Here is a 27,902-nt window from a genome sequence, read left to right as displayed (position 1 = left end):
ACTACAAGAAAATGCACTTTTAGCGACCACTTTGTCTCTTTCTCTCTCGCTTATCCCTTTGTCTCTCTCTCTCTGTTTCTCTCTCTCTCTCTCTCCTTTATCTATCTCTTACCCATCTCTCTCTCTCACCACCTATCTCCTCTACCATCTTCACCACTACTGCAAATGCCATTCCATTACCACCACTATTACCATTGTTGCCACTCCATCTTTACGACTACCATTACTACCATCGCCACCACTCCACTACCACCACTACTGCCACTTCATCTCCTCTACCACAAAAAATTAGTTCCTGATTTTTAGTAACCAAAAAAAATGGGTCGCAGAAAAATATTTTTCATTGACCACAAAAAATTAACTTTATTTTAATAGAAAATATTTTTCATTAAAATGTTACCCCTACTTCTACCAAATAAAAATAATAATAATTTTTTTTGTTAAAATAAAAATGAAACAAATAAATTTTCAGCTTTAGTAACTAAAAAAATGAAAAAAAAAATTCATCAACTAAAAAAAATTATTTTAACAAAAAATAAAGTTTTTTGGCGACAGCAAACCCCCGTCGCAAAAAAAAAAAAGAGTTAAACGGCGTCGTTTTGTTGTTTAAATATTCATTTGTGAGGGAAAGAAAAGAAAAAAATATCCAAAATATGAAGCTTAGCTTTTTTTTTTTTTTTTTTTTTTTTCCCATTCCCGCTCGATTTTCCCCTCCTTAACTAAAAATCCCCAATTTGTTGAACCAAAATCCCCTTCAACCAAAATCCGTAATCTCTTCTTACGGCTCTGTCTCTGTCTCAGAGAGAGAGAGAGAGAGATAGAGAGACGGCGAGCAACGGCAGACAACGGCGAGCAACAAACGACAACATCGAGCAGCATGCGACGACAGCAAGCAACAAACGACGGCGGGGAGTGACCAACGACGGTGCGAGCAGCAAACAATGGCGGCGAGTGAGTGACCGACTGACGCCGGTAATGGTTCTATGTTTCTTTGTTTTGCTGCTATTTTTTCTTCTTTTTCTGTATTATTCGGCATCTTTTTTTTTCTTTCTTCCATCATCATCTCTCTCTCTCTTTCTCTCTCTCTCTCTCTCTCTCTTTCTCAAACTATAGATGCATATTTGCATATCCATATTCGGCATCTTTGTTCAAGCTGTAGAAGAATTGAAGTCTAAGGCATTTAATTAATTGGCACTAACCTCATTATCTTTCGCCATTATTCTTCAGTTTTTTATTAAAATATTTTCTTCATTTATTTATTTATTTTGTTGTATGTGTGTTTTCATCAAAATGTTTAACAGGCACCCAAGAGACACTTCCAATGTGACAGCTTTTCTGCTGATCTCAACTACAAAAGCTTGTATATTGACTCACAAAAGAAGGTTATATTTCTTTTGTGCCTTGTTGTGCCTTTTTGTTCTTCACAAATCTGTAATCTTAGGCCTCGTTTGGCAAGAGGTTATTTTAGCCAATTAGCCAAAAAGCCAACAACCCATACCAAAAAGTCAAAGATTCTCTTTTCTCTCTACTTTTTGCACATCTTTTCGTAATTAGCCAAAAAGTCATCCCAAACATACAAGTTTTTTTTACCTACCTTTTTAGCCAAATAGCAAAAAAGTTACTAAGTTAGCCTGTTCCCAAACGAGGCCTTATTTCCTTGTTTCTAAGTTATTGCAAATTGTAGCCTTAAAAAATGAAAATTCTGAGCTCTCTAAGAAGCTAGATGTTGCTCTTGGGAAAATCGAAGTGGTACTGTTTTATTTACCCCCATTACTCAACTATTTTGTTTTCTAGTGCAGGATAAGCAACATAAGATTAACCAAAAACATGTTGTCTGTGTAACAATGAATATATGTTTTGAAGAATTGATAACTATAAGTTTACAAACTTCCCCAAGAATGATATTCTTTCAATTGTGGAAGATGCAATGGAATGCTTATTTATCTTTATGAAATTGTTAGCATTTTATGAATGGGCTAAAACTCTGATAGATTGGGTTTTTGGACTGATTTGTTTGTATAGTCATGACATATCTTAATTGAATTATTCATTTATTGATCCATTTTCGCACACTGTTTTATGATATATTTTAGTACTTAATTTATCGCCTCGAATGGTCATCGGAATTAGTTTCAGGCAAAAATTTCCATATAAAAAAGGGTTCAAAATATTTTTATGAATTGTTCTGTGACATGTAGGGACAGACGGTACGTAATTAAGACACCTACGTTGGGAGTTAGAGTTGAAAATGTCATAAATTTAGTCGAAAAAAGGGGTTCGGTAGGTGAAAATGCAAAACACCCCCCGAACCACTGTTTTAACGTAACGGAAAGCTTCCCGGTGACAAATGTGACATGGAGGGACAGACAATACGTAAATAGGACACCTACGTTGGGAGTTAGAGTTGAAAATGTCATAAATTTAGTCGAAAAAAGGGGTTCGGGGGGCGAAAATGCAAAACACCCCCTGAACCACTATTTTTACGTAACAGGAAGCTTTCTGGTGCCAAATGTGACATGTAGGGATAGACGGTACGTAAATAGGACACCTATGTTGGGAGTTAGAGTTGAAAATGCCATAAAAATAGTTGAAAAAAGCACTTGGGGGGCGACAATGTATTTATGTGGTAGAACAGGAAATGCCCATGTCGTGGGTAACTATTTTCGTTATACCATCTTAAACTATAATTTGTTTAACTCTTTCTTTATTAGTTTATGTAGAACAATATTTTTGATAAATTGTTTCGTGCTTTTGTTGGCTGTGGCCCTTTTAATTGCCATAAACATAACTTTTGTTATTAATTCATAGAATCAATGCTCGTCTACCAGTCCATGTTTGGGTGTCTTTCATTATTTAATAGCTATTAATGTCCTTGTATTTTAATGTTTGAAATTAATACAGTTGCTATATGTCGTCCAAAAGTACCTCTATAGGCACCAAACTAACGATTTTATTTATTTATTTATTTATTTATTTTTTGGTTTTGGACATACAAATGTGGATATGAATTTTTTTGACAAGTACGAGAGGGCATTGTTTTTATACCTCTATTTGTATATATAGTGGTTCATACAAATTACTTTTTTGGTGTGGCAAATATCAGCTAATTTGGCATGGTAAAAATTAGCATAGCACGTCGTACAAAATAGTTTTAGGGTAGTACAGATTAAATTTTTGTTGTGGCACATATGTCCTTTTTGTTAATTAATGTGGTTATTCCTGTATTATGTATGGAATTAAATTATTGACGTTGGATTAGACTTGGTTCGTATAGAATTTGTATTATATATAGAATTGGACGTTCAATATTAATTTTTTGGATGGTTGGAAATGAAATGTGTGCACGTTGTTGAATGATTGATAATATATTTAGCGTTAATAGATTATATTGTTTATACAGGGTACAGGTTGTACTAATAATGGATATAGGTTGTTCTAATCATGGATACAGGTTGTTCAGAAATTTAAAAATATATATATATATATATATATTTGGCCACCAAATATTTTGGTAGCCAAATACGTAATCAAATGTTTTGGCGACTAATAATTTAGTAGCAAAAACATAACCAAATAAGTTTTTGCAACCAAATAGTTAGTAGCTAAAACAATTGAGAATAAGAGAAAGAAACTATTGCCCACTAAATTTTTTAGTCACGGAATAAAACGGCATCATTTGGCGACTAAAACGTTTAGTGGCAAAAAATATTGAAGTGAAACTTAAGAGGTTTTTGGCTATGATCAATTGCAGTTGGCAAAAGTCACAACGACAAAATTCCATGGTCGCTAAATATATGTATTTTATTGGTGACCAAAATATTTAGTCTCTACTAGTTGGAAAAAATTTTACGGTAGAACTTTCAGTGACTAAAAATTTAGTTGCCGAAATGTCACCTTTCCCGACTAACTAAGGCATTGTAGCCAAATGTTAACTTTGGATGACCAATTCTTTAGTAGCAAAAAGGAACACCTTCCCTGACCAAACGAACGGTAGTAGCCAAAAGTAACTTTCGGTGACTAAAGGTTTTAGTCGTGAAAAGATAACATTTGCGGACTAAAACAAATTTAGTAGGCAAATGTTTCACTTTCGGCGACCAAAAAAAGTTTAGTCACCAATACTATCGCCGACAGGGTATAGGCGACGAACTTGGCGACATAACTTTTTAGTCACTGAATTGTTTCAGCGACCAAATATCGGACTTTTGGCAACCAACATTTTAGTAGCTAAAAGTGTCGTTTCTTGTAGTGATTTTATTTTATGACTTTAAGAACTGTGTCTTCCACTTCCAGGGCAGAAATTTTTGATTGCTTGTACTGTAATTTCATGTGATGCCTACTACTTTATCGTTATTTGGTGTTATGCATTTTAAGTGACCACGTCAAGGGTCCAAACTCTCTCTGATTAGCTGAGTAACAAGATTAAACCATGTCGTTAGGTTTTCTCCAACTCACCACGAAATTTATTTTTATAATTTGATTTATTTTGGGAATGATTACTGAAAAGTTCAAGTTAATGAGGGATAAGACACTAAGTTGAGTGGATTTTTTATTTTTATTTTTATTTTTTTTGTTAGTGAGAGATTTTTTTTTTATGAAATAATTTAGTAAGAAGTATTTTTGTTTATTTTAAAAGACATTTTGTTTTTAATTTTACCCTTAATTTATCTGTTGACTTTTTTATCCATTGACTATCTATTCAAGTTTTTTTCCTATCTGTTCAAAAATTTTCCAATCTGTTTAAGTTTTTTGACTATTAGTTCAAATTTATATCTATCTGTTTAATTTTATCTATTTTTCCAAATTTTATTTGTGTAAATTTTCTACCTGACCAAATTTTTTTCTTTGTGAATTTTCTATCTGTTTAAATTTTCTTATCTATTTAATTTTTTTTTCTTCAAATTTTTCTATATGTCCTATTTTATTTATTTATTTATTAATATTTTGAAATACAAAGCCAAACCAAATCACCAAACCCTTTGATAGGGCCGCGTGGAGAAGAAGGATTCATGTAACAGACCCCATTTGATAGGATTTAAGGCTTAGTTTGGTTTGGTTTGGTTATCTTCTTTTTCTCTATCTATTGCAATCTGTTTCATCATCAACATCAAAAATAACAACAACAACAACAACAACAACAATAACAACAAAATCATCATCATACACAAATCTAAACCACGAATAAGAAGTCGGTGAAAATACATATCTAAACGACGAAGATACAAAACAGAAGTAAAGAAATACAGATCTAAAATACAAATTTGAACTTAACTAAACAAAATCAAGCACAATGGGGGTGTTTGTTTCAGCTTTTCAGAGCCAACTTATGGCTTTTAGCTTTGAAAAAGTTATTTTGGACTGTTTGGTTAAACTTATTTCAAACAGCTTCTGATTCTAACAGCTTATTTTAACTCAAAAAAGCTGATTCTGAGAAGCTGCTCACCCCTCGCTTCTGATTATCAGCTTCTGCTGTGGACATGTTAATTTATGGTTATACTCTTAAATTTTTTTATTTTTTATTTTTTTAAAAATAAAAAATGACTCAAATGGACTATAGATTATTATTATTATTTTTTATGAGAAATGTAGACAGACAAAAAATAAAAATTAATTGAAAAAACTATTTCACAGCTTATTTAACAAACACTACTCAGCAACTTAAATCTATAATTCAACATCTACACCAAACAGATTAACAACTTCTGATTAAAGTCATAATCTATAATCTGTTAAGCAATAATCTATAAGCTGTTTTAACAGCTACACCAAACGGGGCCAATGTTGTAGAGAGCAATGGTGTTTTTTGAAAAGGAGTTTCGACATCTTCTGTGGTTTACGATTGGTCTTATTTTCAAATATCACCACAACACTATAAATTGCAAATTAAACTGTCAAATTAGACCGAAAAGATCAACTCCATTATTGATCAAGCGTCGGCGAAAAATATCTCAAACAAAGAAGACCAATTCCAGACATAGCCAAAACCACACCCAAACTGTAATAACCCCGACCTCTGATTTGTGTTAATTCATGGTTAAATAAACCTAATCAGTAATTAAGGTGAAATTCTAGATTTATTACATGTGTGTGTTGCCTTATTGTGCTGATATCTGTTCATCGTAGAAATATTTGTTTTCGTTTTTATTTTGTTCTATGAATTAAAGGCCTTATCAGCAGCCGACCACGAAATTAACTTGATTTATGTGTTCGTTGGAATTTTTAGAATTTTATGGTGAGTTTAATTAAAATTCGATTCAGAACAAATTAATTCAAATAATTAATGGCCATTGCTTAGACTAATTAAAGTCTAATTAGTTCACTCTTAATTAAGGCCGTATAAGGCTTATATGACCCCACTCACACCTACACACTCTTACTTCCTCATCTTGAGACTCCAAATGAGTGAGAGAGAGAGAGAGAGAGAGAGAGAGAGAGAGAGAGAACAAGTGAAATCAACAATGGAAAGAGGAGAATTGCTAGGATTGTTGAGAATTAGAGAGAATTTTGAAGTTTAATCCTTCACACTTGTGAATTCAAAGTTTAACGTAAAAATTCAAGCCTTTCATCAAGCCTTTCGTCTTGCTTTTGAGTTGGTAAGTTCATGAATTCAAGAGAATTAAATAGATTAACATGAGAATTGAGTTAGAATTGAAGGATGAACTCAAACCATGGATGCATGCATATTTTATAACATTTTGAAGTTGTTTTCCAAGAATCTCTTCATGCATGTTACTACTTCACCTTAGTTTCAAGAGTTCATCAAGTTTCATGTCATTTGTGTCATTAGATTATGTCTTAGAAGTTTTGAAGTCAAGGTAATACATGCATGTTATATTATATTATGTTGCAAAATTCAAGTTTGAGTTTGCTCAAATGGACAAGCTAATGGGCCTTGATTTCATGAAATGATATTTAATTCTCAATGTTTTTCAAGTTAGACATGTTTTCTTGAGTTTTTGGCCCAAAGGAATATGATTTGTGACTTTGAATTTGAGTTTTGAAGCTTGAAGGCAAATTTGGAAATTCCAGAATTCGCACCCTTTGCTCGAGCGATAGAACCGATGCTCAAACGACCACTATGTGGTCCTGTACTTCCGCTTGAGCGACCAGAAGTTAGCTCGAGTGTAAAATGCATGCTCTCAGAAGTTCATATGTTTTGCAGAACGCTCGAGCAACAAAAGTTGCACTCGAGCGAAGACCTGAGTCACACGCTCGAGTGACCATCAAGTGTCCGTCGAGCGTGAAAATCAAGCAACCAGCACTTTTACAAAAGTTTACAGACCGCTCAAGCGACAAAAGTTGTGTTCGAGCGACCACTCACATTTTACATGTCCGCTCGAGCAAAGGAATTTGCACTCGAGCGAGGACCCTATTTTAGCAAGTTTTGCTAAGTGTTTTCAAGTGCATTTTAGCATCCTCATTGCATCCTAGGCATTTCTAGGTCAAGATTAGGACACAATAATGAGGATAAGAAGTAGAAACACACCAAGACAAGAAAGAACTAAGTTAATGATTCCGGGTGTGTAATTCGGTATGTATTCATTCTGTATCTGTGTAGGTCACGCGCCACAAGATATCTGAATTGCCTACTCTGTCTATTTACTTGTAGCCATTCGATATCTATGACTAATAATTTAGTAAAGCTATGTTCAAGTTAAATTCTTTTCTGTATATGAATTAAGATCTGTTTTATGAAATGTTATGTTTTGTACTATGAATTATTGTCCACTTTTCGATAAGTATTTGTGACACGAGTATGTTTTTTGTTCCTGGTCTGGAGGTTCCTTTATGGAACTACAAGTTATCTACACTCGGCTGGAGATTTCTTTATAGAACTGACAAGTTATCCGTACCTGGCCGGAGGTTCCTTTATGGAACTGACAAGTATGATCTTCGATGCTCTGTACATGATTTGTTAGCGCTAACAGATAAGCCATGTAAAATTAAGCATGAACTTTGATTTCTGTGTATGTTCAGAACAAGAATAAGAATGTGAATCCGTCTTCGATATGAACTCTAGTTTCTGAATTAATTATGGGACATCATTCGTTTAACCCTTTACTCTGTTATTATTCACTGGACTTTCGCGCACTATTTATATTATATATGTAGGTGACCAAGTGCGACCAGGCTTAAGATGATGCCTGAAGAGTTTTGAGTTTGTCAGCTACCCTTTATGCCTCCCGAGGAGGTTCCGGATCATGTAAAGTCTTGTGGCCATATTCTTGTAAATATTTAAGACTTTGTTCTTTTTTACTTGAATTACGGACAAAATTTCTGTTATATGTACAGTGCATGGGGTGACATGTAACTACCGTATCTTTTGATGTTGCACGTATGTTTAAAAAGTTTAAGATTATCAATCTCATGTACGTCTTCACAACTCAATTAACCATGTATATTTCTGTATATTGCTTCCGCAGCCCCTACTTATGTGTCATTCTATTTTGAGGCCTTTGGTAATCTAAGGATTACTGGCCGGTTACGATGCTAAACCTATAGGGGCGGGTTTGAGTCGTGACAGATTGGTATCAGAGCACGTGTTCTACCACACACACGAGTCCATATGAGCTTAGAATGCCCTAGTCAGAAGTAGAGGCATTCCATCTGCATATGTGAGTGTGTGTTCATTGAAAGTGAAAACTAAATATGATCACGACCACATGATATGGAAACAAATTATTTGAATGTTGTAAAAAAGATTATTTGCCTATGTTTGTAATGTTCTGTTCACCTATAGCAAATGGAAAATACAAAAAATGATGGAATAGTTGAATCATCTTAGGCTCGAATGAGTCGCATGGAACAAATGCTTGTAGCTTTAACTGAGGCAATGGCTCAACAACAACAGAGGCAACAACCTTTGCCCCCTCCACCTCCATCGGTGCAAGTCGAACCAGATAACAATGATATAATCAACTTAACCCAGAAGTTTATGAAGATGAAACCGCCAACTTTCTTGAGTGGTATTGAACCCTTAAAGGCAGAAACATGGTTGCTTGAAATGAAAAAGTTATTTAAAGTGTTCCCTTGCTTCGCGACTCAGAAAGTACTCTTGGCCACCTACACTCTAAAAGATGAAGCCCGAGATGGTGGTTGTTGGTTCGAAATAATAACGGAAACATGACATGGACTCAGTTCAATGAGATATTTTACAACAAGTACTTTCCCCAATGCTTCAGGGATCAGAAAGTGTCAGAGTTTCAAGAACTTAAGCAGGGTAGGATGTCTATAGCTGAGTATAAAGCCAAATTCACCGAACTAGCTTGGTTTGCTCCACATATGGTGGATACTGATTACAAAAAAGAACAAAAATTTGAAGGCAGCTTGGATTTGGAAGTGTTTGACCACGTAGGCGTCTTAAAATTGCCTACCTATGTGGAAGTTTTAAACAGAGCGATAATGACGGAAGTCACCCTAGCAGCAATGAAACAAGCTAAGGCACCAACAACAGAATAGAGAAACAAAAGACCTGGATCGAATTTTCGGAAGGACCGTTCATTCTTCACGAACAAAAAGCAAAATACTGGATCTTCAAGCAGTTCAAGCCAAAGGAGTGGGTCTATGCCAATTTGTTCAGAATGTAGAAGGAAGCAAAAAGGCATGTGTCATTGTGTATCGGGCGCATGTTTTTAGTGTGGCAAAACCGGTCACATGATTAAGGATTGTCCAATAATGTTCGACAATGCAAACCATCAGGCAATAAGTTCAGCCAGATCTACTCCTGTAACCAGGGCCAATGCAAAAACTAATGCCAAGAGTAACATCAGGAATGGAACGCTAAAACAGGGGAGAGTGTTCGCGCTAGACCCAGGGATGTACAAAATACTGAGCCAGTGGTGTTAGGTATAATTTCTATCTGTGCACAAAATACCTATGTGCTGATTGATTCTGGTTCTACGCATTCATTTGTATCACATGTTTTTTTCTCGGAAGTTGACTAGATCATTAGAACCTATGAATTGCATACTATCTGTGTCTACACTATTGGGAAGTTCTATGATGTGTACTTATATATATCCGGCATGTGATGTTTTGATTGGTAATATGACATTGTACGTTGATTTGCTACTTTTGAGCATTGACCACTTTGATTGTATTTTGGTCATGGATTGGTTATTGAAGTATTGTGCCACTATTGATTGTGTGAATAAAACCGTCATGTTTAAACCACCTGGTATGACTGAGTTTGTTTTCACTGGGAATGGAGTAGTTCCTCCACCATACTTGATTTCATTTATGAAAGCCAGAAAATTGTTAAGAAAAGGTTGTCGGGGCTACTTGTGTAGTATGTTGACTGTGTCTTCGGATAGTGCCAATGTGGAAACTATTCCTGTGATTTATGAATTTCCTGATGTGTTTCCTAATGACCTACTCGGGGACTTAATTGATAAGGAAATTGAGTTTGCTATTGATGTAGTACCTGGAACACAACCTATCTCTAAGACTCCTTATATAATGTCAGTTTCTAAACTGAAGGAGTTAAAAGCCAACTCCAAGAACTCTTAGACAAGAAATTTATCCGTCCGAGTACCTCATCTTGGGGAGCTCCAGTGTTGTTTGTCAAAAAGAAAGAAGGGTTCTTGACGTTGTGCATTGACTACCGTGAGTTGAACAAAGTAACCATGAAGAACAAATATCCATTACCCCGAATAGATGATCTGTTTGACCAACTCTAGGGGACACAAGTGTTCCCTAAGATAGATCTTAGATCCGGATACCACCAGCTAAAAGCGAAAGCAGAAGACATCGAGAAAACCGCTTTTCGAACTAGATACGGGCATTATGAATTTTTGGTCATGCCATTCGGAGTAACAAATGCACCTGCAACTTTTATGGACTTAATGGATAGGGTGTTCAAAAAATTTCTTAATGAATTTATTGTTGTATTCATTGATGACATACTAATCTATTCTAAAAGCAGGGAAGAACATGAGAATCATCTGAGAACTGCTTTACAGATTTTAAGAGAAAAGAAGTTGTATGCAAAATTGTCCAAATGTGAATTCTGGCTTAACAGTGTGACATTTTTGGGACATGTAATCAATAAGAACGGTATCCCTGTTGACCTTCAGAAAGTTGAAGCCATTGTGGACTGGCCAAGACCAACTAATGTGGCAGAAGTTAGAAGTTTTCTGGGACTTGCAGGCTACTACAGAAGATTTGTGAAAGACTTTTCAAAACTTGTTATGCCTTTGACCCAGTTAACTCAGAAAAATATATCATTCGATTGGAACGATCAAAGAGAGTTTGTCTTCTAAGAGTTGAAAACTAGATTAGTAACTGTACCGATTTTAACTTTGCCTAATGGTACTGATGGGTTTCAGATTTACAGTGATGCATCATACAAAGGTTTGGATTGTATGTTAATGCAAAATGGTAAGGTGATTGCTTATGCTTCTCGGCAACTCCGACCACATAAAAAGAACTATCCATTGAAAATTTGGCAACACTATTTGTATAGTGTAACTTGTGAGGTATATCTTGTGAGGTATATACCGATCACAAAAGTTTAAAATACTTCTTTACCCAAAAAGAACTGAACATGAGACAGAGAAGATGGCTGGAATTGATCAAAGACGATGATCTGCAAATTTTGTATCATCCAGGAAAGGAAAATACTGTTGTAGATGCATTGAGCCAAAAATCCATTGGGAATTTGTCATGTTTGCTCACCGACTAGAAGGAATTGTTATGTGACCTGGAAAAGAATGAGATTGAGGTTGTGATGCATGAATAGGGTGGGATCTTAGCCGCTATTTCTGCTCAGCCTACAATCATCAAAGAGATTACAGAGAAGCAACTGCAAGATGAATTTCTAAAAAAGATTGTGGATGAGATGGACTCAAAACCAAGGCCGAGATTTATATTGGCAAACGATGTGTTGAAATTTCATAATAGACTTTGTGTGCTGGATTTTTTTGATTTGAGAAAGCGTGTTATGACTGAAGCTCATAATTCTAAATTTGCTATGCATCCGGGGAATACAAAGATGCATCATGATTTGAAACAGAATTTCTGATGGCCTAGAATGAAGAAAAACATTGTAGATTTTGTGGCCCGATGTTTGCATTGCCAACAAGGAATTTTGGGAGGAACAACTAGGAATTCTTACAAATTAAGACTTAAAGGTAAGAGTTCAACCCTTTAGTTATGTAATTGAGGTGTTAAGTATGTGAAATCAAGTGAATGAGGTGAATTAACATGGGAATTGAGCTTAAAGGATGGAATTGGGAACCAATTCATGCATGGATGTGCATCTTATGGCATCTGGAGCATGTTTTCTAAGAAATTCTCACATGCAAGTTCTTACCTTGGCTATGCTTAAGAATTCACCATGTTTTGGTGCCAAACATCTCAGTTGATCATGTTTTGGAGGAAAAAAATGCATATCATGAATGCTTGCATAGCTCTATAGACTACATACGTTTTTATATCTGTATCCGCAGCCCCTTATTATTAAGTTAATCTATTCAGAGGCCTTGAGTAATCCCAAGATTATTGGTCGGTTACGATGCAAAATCTATAGAGGCGGATTTAGGTCGTGACATCATTAACCACCCCCTAGCAGGGCCAAGGTTTGATTGAAATATGCAATAAATCCAGAATTTCGTGCCCCTTAGGAGTCGAACTTAACTCACTACTATGGGAAGGCAATGTTTTCACCACTACGCCACCAACCCCGGTAGTAATTTACCGTTTAGTTAAGCATCCAAATAGCTAAGACTCATTTAGTTAATAAATTTGGATAATAATTTGAAAAGTTTAAAAAAAAAAAAAAAAAAAAAACGCAAATAAAATATAAATGAAATATAATTATAGTTTACTTACATTTTACATATTATTTTTTATATTTCTAAATCTCTTCATAAATTTATAAATCAAATGGCTTTGTTTAGGAACAGGCTTTTTTAGTAACTTTTTGACTTTTTGGCTAAAATATGATGTAAAAAAAACTAATATGTTTGGGATAACTTTTTGATTTTTTATGAAAAGATGTGCAAAAAAATAGAGAGAAAAAGGAATCTTTGACTTTTTTTATATAAGTTGTTGGTTTTTTGATTTTTTTAGTAATTTTTTGACTTTTTGACTAAAAAAGTCACTTATCAAACGAGCCTATAATTAAGAAAATAAAATATAAATATATTCCAATTCAGTTCTAATTGGTATCTTGAAAAGAAGACGGCTTGAATGGCCCGAGTCCAAAACGACGTCGTTTTGGAATTTTTTTTTTTCTTCCTCTTTTCTCTTTGAAGATGAAGAACACAAAGAGAAGAGGAAGCTGGTTCATCAACAACAACACATCATCTTCATCAACAACAACACCTTCATCAGCACATCATCATCATCAACATCTTCATCAACCTCATCATCATCAACAACAACATTTTCATCATCAACAACAACATCTTCATCAACATCATTATCGTCATCAACATCTATCGATTTTGTAAAATCCATATCCATCTATTTCGATGTAATCGATCGATTTCAAACCCTGAAAAAAGAATAAGATGAAGAAGAAGAAGAAGAAACTCAGTGAAGTCTCTAGTGGAGCTCTTTCTCTTCTCTCTCTTTCTTCTCTCTTCCTCTATTTTCTCTCTCTTTCTCTCCCTCTCTCTTCGTCCCTCTATTTTGTCCCTGTTTTAGAGATTTAATAGGAAAAAAAAAAACACTGCCCAAAACGACGTCTTTGGGCAGTCGGACCATTCGAGCCGAAAGATTTTTGAGCTACAAATCATTTTTCATTCCAGTTACATTACACACGCATTTCTCTTTCCCCTCTTAAAATTTTCCCAAATTCATAAACCAAAATTTTCTCAACATTTTTCTTTTTTCTCGCCAAATCAGTCTATACAAACGGAGTGTAAGACCTATTTACATCTCTTGATCATTCACTTACATCTTCCACACCACCTACAACAACCATGAGTCCAGCCATCATCTTCCTCACCACTTACCCCCTACAATCTCTCTCTCTCTCCCTCTCTCTTCCATTTCATCACTTCAACCCCAGAGCTAATAATGCTTGCAAGATTGGGCTAGGGTTTTGGGGTTACATGTGGTCTAGTCACCAGAACCAAAGCCAACACCCCCAAACTTAGGTATAATTTTTCTCAATCTCCCTTTAATTGCTGAGAAATATCTTAAAAAAAGAAAGAAAAAAATGAAATTATTAATCTTCTGCTTAATCTTGTTTTCCATTCTTAGTGAGTGATGACGACAAGCTTGGCTATTGCTGTATTGTCATTGGAAATTTGGGTGTGAAGAACTAATGTTCCATTCCCATGATAAAATTAAAATCTTTATTGATGAGGTAGCACAACAAACACCCTTTAGTCTTGAACGAAGTTGCCTACCTCCAGTAGTTTCACATGTCTTGAATATGGAGTTGGGTGTCTGCGTAAAGTTGATTATAAACCAAATCAAGCCAAGTCTTAAGTCCCATCAAATGGGGTCGGCTGCCTAAAGTTGATTATGCCAGAGACTTATTTATTTATCACAAAATTGATTATGTTAGAGGCTTTTTTATTAGTGACATCTTGTGGGTTTGGTTGATGGTTGTGGTTCAATGTTGTAGTGGTGGTAATGCTAGGGGAATGGGGACATGGGAAGGAGGGGGTGGCGGCTAGGGAAGGGGGAATGTAGCAGCTGGTAGTTGTTTGTTGTGATCATTGGTTGATTGGTAGTGGTTGTTTCGATGGCAATGGAAAGGGGTTTTAGAGGTGATCATGTGCATAGAGATGTGGTAGTCGATGGTGTTGGTGGCTAGTTGATGGGTGGCAGATGTTTTAGGCTTGTTGGTGGGTGGTGGAGGAGAGGTAGGATGGTGGTAGTGCGTAGTTGTTGGCTAAGGAAGAAGGGGTGGTCGATGGCCAAGAAGAATGTGGGGGTGGTCAGCCATGGAGGAGGTGTGCGGTCATTGGCTAACAAAAGGATGAGATGGTTGACCATAAGGTGGGTAGTTGCTGGACAATGAGGAGAGGCTAGTTGGCCATGGATGAGGAAGGGGTGGTTGTGGCTGTGGGGTGAGGAAGAGTGAGAGGAAGGAATGATTTGGTGTGGCAAAGACATGGATAGACAAGATGAACATTTTTTATTTGTTAAGATAAAGAGATTAAGGTGAGAAAATGACTGTTATGCCCTTGCAAATTGGTCACTTACATGCATGGGACCATTTTCCGTTGAGAATTTGATTGCCTGCTATTAATTGTCCTTAATTGATACAACATGGAAAAAATTGGAGGACAAATTGAAATAATAGGGAATATATTGAAGCATGGGTTACACTACATAGACTACTAGTGAAATTTACCCATGAAAAATAAAAATAAAAATTCATCTACTAAGGATTCAGTCAGAGAATGAAACAACACCTGCAAAAATAAAAAAATAAAAAATGGAGCAAGAAACAGAAAATTCAATACCAACAAACAAGAGAATGAAATCATCTACTGCAAATTCAGTTAGAATAAAACGACTTCACCCCGAAAGCATCCCTTATTTCAATTAACTCCACCAATTCTCCACTTTTTGGCTTAATATCTTCTTTCTTCTTTTATGTATACAATATACGTGTATTCTTATTTATTTTATTGTATTTACTTATTTATTTATTTGTGCTAATGATGAAAAAGATGTTGAATGATCTGCTTCTAAATACTATGTTTTGTAGTCTCCACATTATGATTATGAAAACGGGTTCATTATTTCAAATTGATTTAACAATTAAAGTTTTGAATTGAAAAGACATCTGGGGATGACTATTTGTTTTTGTTGTTGAGCAGGTATTCCATCTATGGTTATTGTTTCAAAAACTGCTGGTGACGTGGAAGACCCGCGTGAGAGTCTACATGATCTCTCTAAATCAAGGAATTGGGACTTTGTTATCCAAATTAATGCCAGGTATTATTATTTTTTAGATAAGCAATAAATTTTGTAGAGAAAAGAAACATGATAGAGCAAGAGTGTCGTGGATAATTGAACAAAACGCATGATATCAGACTACGGAACAAAAATGGCTATGATCCTGATATGAATCATTGCCGACTTTGCTTTCTGTTGTTTGTCATCAGTCCTCACTAGAAATTAAAGAAAAATCCACTAGACAATTGATGGTTTGCCTAGCTTATCATTTTACTAAATGTATATCAAGTAATTATTATTATTTAATGCTTCTTTGTTGTCTTCTTTTTTTCTCATTAAGCTTGTGCTTGGTTTAAACCAATTAATGATGCAAAGCAAAAGCATGTGCTTGCAAGAGAGCTAACAAAAAGGCTAATAGAAAAAGACAATGGTTGGATTGATTACATAAATTGTGAAATTTACATATGTATGCAGTCCACTGTTTTGGAGATGCCACTTCATCACCGAAGCAGAAGAAGAAATGAGATGGTAGAGGAAACACATGCATCAATGAGATGGTAGAGGAAATCCTTGAAAAATTCCCTAATGTTGCGACTACATTTGATGAGAATGGAAGAAATATACTACACATAGCAGCACAGCTGAAAGATAGAATTCTCTATGACCACTTGAAGAAGACTGTTAATCACACAGATAGAATGATGGCCGATGTTGATAATCATTGGGAACACTATTTTGTATCTTGCAGCCTACAAGTACAAAAAAGATCATTTTCCTTGAGATCCTTTCGGACCTGTAAACCGAATGACATGGGATGTGTTTTGGGTACTCTCCCTGGGCTATATATATATTAACTTGCAATACTAGCAATAGCTAGCTAGTAGTAGAGATCCAAGGATCCTCTACCATAATTTTTCTACAATGATTTTGTGCTTTTAATTATAGCAAAATACATACCCTAACAACTTGAGTTCAAAATTAAAGTAAAATGACATTATATCATATTTTTTTAAACCACACACCCTAAATTTTAAACATAAACCATTAGATTAGTACAACAAGATTATTACAGAGAGGCTTATGACACAGGATCCTGATCCAGTAGTAGATATGCATTGGATAATAATAATAATAGTAGTAGTGCAGGTAGTAGTGGTGGTGTGGTAACACAAAGGGTTAATTACATTATAACCCTCTCTGTCAATTATTATTTGCCTCTTGTTTATGAACTTGTATATTTTGATCGTCTCAACTACAAAAATGCATGTCACTTTTAGCCCCTCCAAAAGAGGAGACAGTTGTATGATTTGTTATAACTGATGAGATAAAAATATATAAGTTCATAGATAAGAGATCAAAGTAATATTCGTTAATAGTTGAAAAGGTCTTGTTATAATTAACCTTGAGATAAGTTACAATCTAAAGCATTAATGCTAGAAACTCTTCAATTCTTTTTTAATATTGTCCTCTTGCTCGGTTTCCTTGGATTTCCACTGCGTGTACAGAGCGACTGTCATCCACATTTGATACATCATCGAAACATTGATTGGAAGATAGCAAAAGAAGTATTTGAGGAAGAGTACAGGACATGACGAAGGAAACTAAGAAAGCAATCAAAGATATTAATAGTAGCTTGACATGATTGTTTCCACTATAATTGGCACCGTCAATTACGCTGCACTTTTTACTATCCCTGGTGGTTTCGATCAAGAAAATGGCCTACCAAATTTTTTCACAAAAGCAATAAATGGACAACGAGATCTGCAGTTGTTCATGTCTTGCATTGGAGGAAGTTTGGTTGCTTCTTTATCGGGTTTGGAACTCAACTTTTAGTGCAATTGTCATGGTTCAATAGCAACGATTTTCAAATTTTTTATTGCAACCACCTCCTTGTTCTATGCCACTTGCTTCTCACGTTCTTATTCTAATTTTTCATTATAAAGGATGCATTCATAAATTCATATTTCGGGGTGATGTGGCTTGCCTGTATACTTATGACCCTTGTTTACACAGATGCATTATACTTGACCTACGATTACTACTACATAATTCGCTATTCACTTGCTTATAGAAGCCAAAAAATGTAAAATCTGCACTTGTTTGGTACTTGTTTTAAGCCATGTTTGAATTTTTGTGTGACAACATTATAAGTCGTTGCGTTCCCAAAAAAAAAAAAAAAAACACTATGAGTTGTTCAATCTCCAGCTTTTCGGTCTTTCAAGTTTCAAGTGCCTTTGTCATGTTTGCCTTTTGACAAATGATGAACAAGATGATTTCGAGTTGCTTATTGAAGATAAAAGTTACAATTGCTTACACATGCTTCATATTAATTACAATAACATATCACCACCCTTCTTTTTGAGTTGAAGAATGCATTCATATGCTTCATATTTCTCTCTATTTATATCTTCCAGTTTATTCTGCAGAGAACTGATATTACTTTCTATAGCCTTTAATTCTCGCTTTTGACGTTGAATGTTTACGGTGTGTTTTCGATCTTCCTTCTGCAGTCTTTCCAATTCATTGCGTATAAACTACAATAAGAACAAATATATATATATATACATGTGAGACTTTTTCATAAAACTCAAGCCATTTTAAAATAAAATTTCCATAACTCAAATAGTTTCTAACTTATTTTCTGACCTTAAGTTATTTTGTAATGCCTTTTAAAAATAAAACAACCCTTCACAAAAATATCTTACCCGAATATAACCCTGAATATCTTTTATGGAGCCCAAATAGTATCGAATCTGTGCAGCTCCTGAAGCATGATTAACATTATTATTAGTACTATTATTATTAAGTTTAATATTATCCATTTTTGCTTCATTCTGTTTTATCTCTCTAAGAAGCTTCTTCTCCTCTGCAAGACTCTTACTGCCGTGTTGCATCTTATAGTTCAAACTCTTTACCTGCAATTCATAATTCCACATTATTTAATGTCTTTGTAATTATTCCTTTTTAAATTCAAAACAAATTTACTTAAAATTGCCAATGATTTTCTTAATCTTTTTTATTACTGTTTGGAATATAATTTCTTAGTTTATATGCTATAATTAGCTCAATTACAACTATAACAAACTAGATTTTAGCAGTGAACATGGGTTCAAGTTCGGCTTGGGTGGGTTTGGGCCAGGCCCGTTTTACATAATCATACTTGAAATCATTTCTTAAATTGGATCACCTTGAGATTGGGCCTATATTTTATTTTCAAGTTTGTTCAAAAATGAAATAAAAATCACAAGTTGCCACATGGTCCGGACATTATTTAATATAAATATTATTTTCATATTTTAAAATAAAATTATAATTAATTTAATCTTTTGGGTACATATAAATATACATATTTATAAAAATATATTGCATAATATAAAATTTAAGATAAACTACCAATAAGTTCTAATAGTTAGACTTAATTCTCATCAAGTCCTATTAAAAATAATTTCAAGTAAAATCGGTGTTAAAAATAATTTTTTATGGCATTTTTTTTATGTCTTTAAAAATTGACAATTTAGTTTTTTTTTATATAAATTGTCACTAAAACTTACAATTAGTGACCTTTTTCTATGACGAATTTTTCAAACTGTCGTTGAAAGTTAAAAATTAATGATTTTTTGTGATAATTTTTTTAAATTGTAGTTAAAATTTATAATTAGTGACATTTTTTGTGATAAAATTTTTAAATTATCTCTGAAAATTAATAATTATTGATGTTTTTTAATAATATTTGATAAAAAATATTATTAATTATCATAAAATCTATTAAATAATAAATAAGATCTACACGTAAAACTCTCTATAATTTAAAAATGAGATTTGCTGTGTTTGAAGCACTCTTCTCAAGTCTGGTCCACATTATAACTGAGCCTAAAAAAGTGTCCAACCCAACCTTAGACGCCTAACCCATAATCCCAAACGCTATAAATTATGAGCAAGCTTGAACGGGCTCAGCTAGTTATTGGGCTCATGTCCACTCCTTATTTTACATTTGAAAAATAATTTATTACTTTAAACATTAAAATTAGCTCAATTAGGAAGAAACTCCACCTCTATTGGTGGCTCAATATATTTTTAATATCATTAAAAAAAAAAGGGTCATTTATTATTAATTGATTTCATGATTTATCAATAAAATGAGTTATTTATTATATGATTAAAAACTTGAACTAGCGTAATGTAATTTGTAGAACAATAATGAGCAATCTATATTTTAAGTAAATTTGAAGGTTGTTTTTGTAATTTATCTTTTTTAAAAAGGTAAACTACTAATAGATTCTAATAGTTAAACTTAATTTCCATCAAGTCCTATTGAATATAAGTATTTATAAAATCTTCGCAAAAAATAGTTTGTTGTTACGATTTTTTGCATGCATCGCTAAAACTTGATGATTAGTGACTTTTTGTCACAGATTCTATAAATTGTCTAAAACTTACAATTAGTAACTTTTTTTGTGATGAATTTTTCGATTTGTTGTTGAAAGTTGAAAATTAGTGACTTTTTTGTAACAATTTTTTTTAAACTGTCTCTAAAACTTATAATTATTGACATTTTTTATGACGTCTGTCGTTGAAAATTAATAATTAGTAACATTTTTTTTAATAGTATTCGATGAAAAATTTCATTAACTATGATAAGAACTATTGGATAATAAACTTAGGCTTAAATAACTTACAAAGCACTTGAGTTGTTCCTCTTGAGAGTATGTTCCAATAGCTCTCCTTACGTAGATGGGTTTCTTCGAATGATGAAGCTCTAAGAGACAATTTTGCAAATTCTCGACTTCGTTCTTCCTTATCCAAAAACTATTTGAATATTGTAGTGGTTGGTGCTTGAACTTTGAAATAACACGGTATCCAGGTGGTGGGCTTTTACCAATTATAACTCTCTGAGAGTCTCTCCCTCGGCTAGGGTTAGGGTTCTTTGAAGGCCCAAATTCCTTCAAGCATTCCTGCAAAGTCTCCATTTCATTCCTCCACCATGATATAGGATATTTGGAATAGTTCCTGTGTAGATGTTGTAATTTTAAAATTACAAGGTTCCAATCCTCCTGTTTGGTAATTCAAAAAAGATAAAAGGTTAGAAACCATTTTGACAACTAATTAATTATGTTTTAGGTCATCATCCTTAATCAAATTCCATTTTTTTTCCCCTTGGTTGATAAAGTTGAAGTTAAACCCATCTGAGGCAAGAGCCTCACGTCCATGACAGCTACATATAGCTTGGAAAATCTCATTCTCAAAAGATAATGATAAAGCTTATTTTGTAAAGCCTATAATGAGTTTTTAAAAGTGGTTGTCCACTTACGATGATCAAATTCATATTATCCCACAACATATTGATTCTATAACCATAACTACATAATTTCAACATATATGGACTAGTATGAAATGAGAAATAATATGACCAATAGGAGAGAAAAAAGATAAACCATATGGCATAATGATAAGATTCAAACTCAACAACATACCAACTCTCTCTAAACTTATAAATAAAAGTAAAAATGATAAAAGCTATACGGGGTTGGCATACCTTCCTTTCTAGTAATTTTTCAGCAATTTGAGAATAAGCTTCATTTTTCTTCTGAATTAGCTTCTCAGTATCATGAATATCCTTTGTGAAGTTTACTTGTATTAAATGATGATCATCTCTTGACCTTGATATAGGCCCAAACTCTTTCTCATCATCCAAACAATTGTTCTGGGCTTCAATTTCTTCCTTCAATACCATTTGCATGAAGTCAGCTTCCAACACCTCCATATTCACCTGCATCCAATGTTGAGAAAAAGTGTTAGGAGGATCTGTGTTGTTGTTGTTTTTCATCATTGAGCTTTTTCATAAGATAAAAGGATAAAAAATTCAACATTGGGGTATTGACTGTAAATATTCAATCAATATTTGATTATTGAGATTGGTCAATGAAATTGAAAGATATTATACAATAAACATTAATGAGCTACATGCACAAAAATTACAAAAATGTACGCATAAAAATTAATGTGTGATCTAAATTAATTTTAAGTATAGTGATAACCACGCAAAATAAAAATTATATCAGATTGAAATATCAAACTGAATAACTATAGTCTATAACTATTAACACAAGAAATAACTAATAATTATAAGCAAAAAGAAAAAAACTCGTATCTAAATAACACAATGAGAAGAAAAAAAAATTATTATTTTTGTTTTTACAAACTCATCTTAAATAAATCTAAAACACATATTAAATTTTATATCTCATTATCGTATCTCATCTAATAATAAACCCCAAAACAGAAAATTTATGATCCCACTAATATAGAGAGAGAATGAATGAATCAATGGTGTTACTTACTGAGAATTGGAAGAAGAAAGAAAAAGGGTCGTCTTGGCTGTGCAAGATAAGAGACCAAGAGATGAAAAAACCTATCATTTATAAAAATTCCGAACCATATGACCTGCTTGCTCACCAAGACACTTCCACCCCACGACAAACCTGTCAAACTCATTAATGTTGACTTGCTCACCAAGACACTTCCACCCCACGACAAACCTGTCAAACTCATTAACTTCCCCTTCTCCAAGCAATTTATTTATTTATTTTTTTGTCTGTTTACATTATTGCCAAATTAATGCCCCTAACACAAATGCATCAAGAATTGTTATATTGATAGAAAGAAGTCAAAGCACTCTTCACTTCAATAATTCATACATAACAAAATCAAATAAATAAATAAATTATCAATAAGTCCTAATAATTAGATTTAATTCTTATCAAATCTTATTAAAATTAAGTTATAGTAAAATCATCGCTAAAATAATTTTTTATAACGATTTTTTACATGTCACTAAAAATTGACAATTAGTGATTTGTTTGTCACAGTTTTTTTAAATTGTCGCTAAATTTTATAATTAGTGACGTTTTTCTGTGACGAATTTTTTAAACTGTCTCTGAAAGTTAAAAATTAGTGACATTTTTGTGACGATTTTGTTAAATTGTCGTTAAAATTTATAATTAATGATATTTTTATGACAATTTTTAAATTGTCGCTGAAAATTAATAATTAGACGCTTTTTAATAATATTTGGTAAAAAATGTTATTAATTACCATATAATGTATTGAACAATAAATTCACCTATTAGGACCTACACGTAAGCCTCCCTTATTTTTTACGGTAAATTATAAATATTGTCCTACGAGATTTATTTAAAATACAGGTTACTCACTATGATTCTGAAAATTACATCTTCCGCCCTTTCAAATTTTTAATCATATAACAATTAATAAATTCCCAAGTTAATTAACGATTTTATTAATTTCAAAAATATATTTCAATTAACAATTCAGGTAATTTTTTTATTATATAAAAGAGTAGTTAAATTTTTTTATTTTTTCTATTAATTTTGTTAAATGAAAAATTCTAACAATAGGATTTTTATAATTTTTAAAATTGTAAAAAATAAACATATTTTAAACAAATATCAGAAAATATATTTATGTTTTACCCAATTATTTAAAAACCAAAGCTGTATAGCATGTATAGCAGAGCTATGATCTCACTCCAAATTTTCTAGTTCTCTATTCTATTTTATTTTTTAAGTAGTGTTTACCAAACTCATATTTTTACGCATGAGTTAGCCCCTTCCCACAGGGTTAGCACTTACTTAAGAACTAAATAAATAAAAATAAAATAAAAAATGTCGCTAAAAGCATTAGCGATAAAAAAAAAATGTCATCCGCTTCATTGTTGAATGGTTGTGGGAGAGGATTCCTCGTGAGACAAAAGAATTTGGTCGCCTATTGTAAGCCTTTGGAAAGGGATATTTTTATCTTTATATCAAATAACTATTTTTGTTTCTATTTCAAATAATTTTCATCACAATTCATTGCTAAATGGTTGTCGCAGATGATTCCTCGTGAGAAAAAAAGAATTGGTCTTCTATTTTTTTTTTTATCGGCAAAAAACGAATTTTATTGATGGAATAAACAAGTACATAGTATAAAACGAATTACATCAATAAAGAAGGGAGGTGCAAAAGCATCATAAGGGGCTAAATCATTCCAACGAGGTTGGCATCATCTAACTCATCCTATCATTTACCAACACCCCCAGAGTTGGTGAGAGACCAACGAGCACTACAAAAAATAACACCTTTGCCGACCAAAAAATTGATCGCTAAAAGCCCATTTTTAGTCGGCAAAAGTTATCCGCGACCAATTTTTTTAGTCGCTACTTTGGTCGCCAATTGAGGGTCGGCAAAAGTAATTCGCGACCAAAATTTTTGTTGGTCGGGAAAAGTTGGATTTGCCGACTAAATTTTTAGTCGCTAAATATATCATTACTGCGACTAATCCATTTTGTCGGTAAAACACTTTGGTCATGAAAAGTGATATTTTCCCGACCAAATATGTTGGTCGCCAATTGTTACATTCTACGACCAAACAGATTAGCCGCCAAAAGTCGAGGAATCGCCGACTAACAATTTAGTTGCCAAAAGGTTAGAAATTTCCGACCAATGATTTTAGTCGCAAAAGTGTAGAATTTGCCAACCAATTTTTTAGTCGCCAAATCTCTTTCTTTTTTTTTTTTTTGTTTGTTGAGAACAATCAATTTTTGTTTATAAACATTCAATCCAATATCGAATAAAATTCATTCAACCCAACCACAATTAAGGAACAATAGCATTTAAAAAAGAAAAAAAAGCTTCGGACCAATAATTAACAAATTTTCTTTCTTGTAACTTCACTAAATCATCAAACAATAATTGAATTCCATTTAAAATAAAGATGAAAATGTATAACCGTAGTGCATCACAGAGCATATTCAAGTCAAATTGAATATAGTAAGCATGTCTTCTCAAAAACTATATCCTCTTTGAAGTCCAACATGACACAAAACTTGAAGTCTTTCACCTTCTTTAATGATTTAACATATCAACTTGTTTGGCAGCTGATCCAAACCAACATATCAACTTTATGGATAATTGACCCTTCACCCTTGCATGGCCGAATGAAACAGGCACTTGGAAGCATTTCAGCTCTCACAAACTGAGCAGCAGCAGCTGTATTTGGGCCAGCACCAGAACCTGACAGAGAGGGTAATTTTTGGGAAAAATTGGGCCGAGCTGAGAGTTGGGCATTGAGGCCCAAAACGCGAAGGACTACGTAAAAAGGCCGTACTGAATACTCCGGCCTAGAGGGCAAGGTTACTCCGGCCTTGGGGAGACAAAGTTACTTCGGCCCAAGGAGGTGAGTTTATTTCGGCTCAAGGAAGAGTAAGGCTACTCCGGTCCAGAGACAACTCGGAGTAGGGCCGGTCTTAGAGTTAGTCCGGTCGCAGTATGTTCTGGGGAGACCGGTTACAGAATTAGTCCGGTCGCGACATACTCTGGTTAGGTCAGTCAGAACTTGCTACTTGGAAGTTTGATCTAATCGCACCAAGGTTGAACAAGGGCAGCCGAAGTAACGAGTTAGTAAGAGAAGACCGAGCTAAGGATAGTTCGGCCTTCTGTGTGGCTCAGCATAGCCAGTGTTATTTCGGTCATGTGGTAGTTCGGCCATGGAGAAAACCATCCCACTTGGTTTAAGCAGTGGGGGAGGGTGTAAAAGGATAAGCATTATCCTTAGGAGTATGAATCCTAGGAGGACTCTGCATGGAGAAATACAAGTCCTACCAGGATTGTGCCACGGGAAACTTATAAAAGCCTACAAGCATCACCTTGGAGGAGGTAATTGAACACAATATTTCTGAGAACTTAGAGCTTTGTCTATTTGTCAAGTTTTCTGACTTAGGCATCGGAGAGGTTTCCGGCACACACCCGCCGGCTAGCTCACGTTAGTGTTTTCAGGTGATAAAGCGACGTCGTACGGAGAAGCGTGGACTTGGTCAACAGGATTATACGAGGAGAATTATTTCCTCCCCGTACAATTGGCGCCGTCTGTGGGAAGGACAGACAAGAACAAAAACCTCTTGACTAAGCTTCTCCTTTTCTCATTCAATGGCACACATTGAAGACTTGCCGCAGTCCGCCGTCGACGGACTAACTCCAGAGGGGGGCGCAAGGCGCGAAGGATTACCCTCTGTCCCTCCTATGGCGGATCTGGAGCCCCAACAACATAACTCCAGGAGGAGTGGCAGGGGAAGGCGGAATAGCAGCCCTCGTCACTCTCAGAGTCCTGACAGGCAAAGGAGGAGGATTGATCCTCAAGCCCTGAAAGATCGCGTGAAGGAACAAGATGAACTAATTCGAAGGATGGCGGCGGACATGGGGGCTTTAAAACGCCAGATGAAGACTAAAGATGTGGCGACAGGAGAGGGGCGCAAGCATAAGACGCCCCCTCGCCACTCAGAGAGTCGTAGTAGGAATACTACACCCTCCCAAGGAGAGAACAGAAGCCTCAGGACAGGCGACACTCACTCCTTATCTTCAAGGACTCGTCACTCCAGGTCTGAGAGGACGAGGTCCGAAAGATCATACACTGAAGGAAGCACGTATTGGCCTTCACATTCACACCAAACCAGATCCAGACAAACAGAGCTGCCCAGGTCATCCGACTTACGAACCGTGCTAGAAGAAAAAGCACGATGCAAGGAGGATGCCAGGGCAAGGGATCCACACCGAGTTTCGGCCTTACAACGGTTGGCTCCTCGGACGCATGGAAGCGTCGAGGTTGGAATGCCAATACCGCGACCGGCCTACGAACCAACGGACAAGGCATTGGCAAGACTACAGACTTCGCCGTTTGTCCCAGCGATCGAAAACGCGCCCCTACCATCAGGCTTCCTTCAGCCGAAATTCAATACATATGAAGGGAAGACGGACCCGTATTCACACTTGAGCCACTTTCGCCAAGTCATGGCTGTGTACAGGCGAAACGAGGCCTTAATGTGTATACTCTTCCCGTCAAGTCTTGGCGACCTAGGCTTGACTTGGTTCGAAAAGCTCCCAGAGGACAGTATAGCCTCCTAGGCCCAATTGGCAGAAGCGTTCGTAACAAGGTTTCGGACAAATACTAAAACACCGGTGGAGATAGACCAGTTACTCTCCATCGACATGGGTGAAAAAGAGACCCTCAGATCTTACAACAGTCGCTACTGGGAGACATTCAACCAAATTGGAGACTGCCCCACCAATCTAGCCATTGCGCAGTATAAAAGAGGCCTTCCAGTAGGGAACGGACTAAGGGATTCGATTGACGCCACCCCTCACCATGGAGGCCCTGATGGAGAGAGTACATCAGCACATCAGGGTAGAAGAGGATGGCGCACGTGCAAAAGCAAAATCTAGTACAACCACAATGCCAGAAAAGAAGACCTCAGCAAAGGTCAATACAGTAGATCGACAGAATAAAAACGGACGCGGCAGACGAGATAACGGAGAAGATCCAGATAAAAAATGGTTGAGAATCCGCACTGCCATAACAACGGTGTTCAAGAAACCAATATATCGGATTCTGAGCGAAATAAGAGATGAGCCTTTCGTCAAGTGGCCAGCCAAGCTAGGAGAAGCCCAGAAAGACTACGACGACAGATCACGGTGCACCTTCCACCAAGAAAAAGGGCACCGAACTGAGAATTGCACGCCACTGAGACAGCACTTGGAAGAATTGGTGGCAGCAGGACACTTGGATAAGTACATTGAAGGAGGGACGCAGCCAGCCCCCCAGGACCATAATAACCACCCCAATGGAATGCCAATAGACGCCCCGCCTCAAGGCGTCATCAATGTCATACATGGAGTCTTTGAACCTGAGCGTGTATGCGAGCTCAGGGGATCGATCAAAAAGGCAGAACACTTTAGAGAAGTACTAAGTGCCCAACCAGCCATCAAGAAAGGGAAGACGGAGGCAACAAACGTCATGACTTTTTCTGACAAAGACTTGGAACGAATTTACTGCCCCCACAATGATGCTCTGGTCGTCACTCTCCGAGTCAAGGATTTTGACGTCAAGCGGATTCTGATTGACCAGGGTAGTTCATGTGAAATCATGTACTACGAGACATTCAAGCAATTGAAGCTGCAAGACAAAGACTTGGCACCTGCCGTATCTCC

At 35.2% G+C, this 27,902-nt stretch overlaps 1 protein-coding gene and 1 long non-coding RNA gene across 3 annotated transcripts; one reads left to right on the top strand and one right to left on the bottom strand.

Moving 5' to 3' along the window:
• Nucleotides 1–673: 673 nt before the first annotated feature.
• LOC114321373 (uncharacterized) lies at nucleotides 674–16,786 on the top strand. The gene is made up of 4 exons (XR_014338129.1): nucleotides 674–972; nucleotides 1,302–1,382; nucleotides 15,786–15,903; nucleotides 16,339–16,786. It is a non-coding gene; the product is annotated as an uncharacterized LOC114321373 (long non-coding RNA).
• Nucleotides 16,787–18,122: 1,336 nt separating this feature from the next.
• Nucleotides 18,123–22,335, bottom strand: LOC114321374 (uncharacterized). 2 transcript variants are annotated; one of them, XM_028268546.2, is made up of 5 exons: nucleotides 22,203–22,335; nucleotides 21,398–21,631; nucleotides 20,541–20,915; nucleotides 18,570–18,779; nucleotides 18,123–18,398 (listed from the first exon to the last, which is right to left on the bottom strand). In XM_028268546.2, exons 1-5 carry the CDS (start codon nucleotides 22,278–22,280, stop codon nucleotides 18,195–18,197), a joined length of 1,101 nt encoding a protein of 366 aa, XP_028124347.2. In that variant the 5' UTR covers nucleotides 22,281–22,335; the 3' UTR covers nucleotides 18,123–18,194. The 2 variants fall into 2 exon arrangements, with proteins under 2 accessions (XP_028124347.2, XP_028124348.2); XM_028268547.2 differs by lacking the exon at nucleotides 18,570–18,779.
• Nucleotides 22,336–27,902: the final 5,567 nt, after the last annotated feature.

This window comes from Camellia sinensis, chromosome 1, assembly GCF_055761805.1.
Source record: "Camellia sinensis isolate YWXY chromosome 1, ASM5576180v1, whole genome shotgun sequence".
Taxonomy (NCBI): Eukaryota; Viridiplantae; Streptophyta; class Magnoliopsida; order Ericales; family Theaceae; genus Camellia; species Camellia sinensis.
Note: the sequence above shows the minus strand (reverse complement) of the source record. Positions and strands in the feature narration are given on the sequence as shown.

Excerpts from the sequence above, each read along its gene's own strand:
- LOC114321374 (XM_028268546.2), bottom strand. The coding sequence starts at position 22,280 with ATGATAGGTTTTTTCATCTCTTGGTCTCTTATCTTGCACAGCCAAGAC. Across the intron at positions 20,916-21,397 it reads AAAAATTACTAGAAAGGAAG|GAGGATTGGAACCTTGTAAT; the intron begins GTATGCCAACCC and ends ATTACCAAACAG. Across the intron at positions 18,780-20,540 it reads AGGAACAACTCAAGTGCTTT|GTAAAGAGTTTGAACTATAA; the intron begins GTAAGTTATTTA and ends TATGAATTGCAG.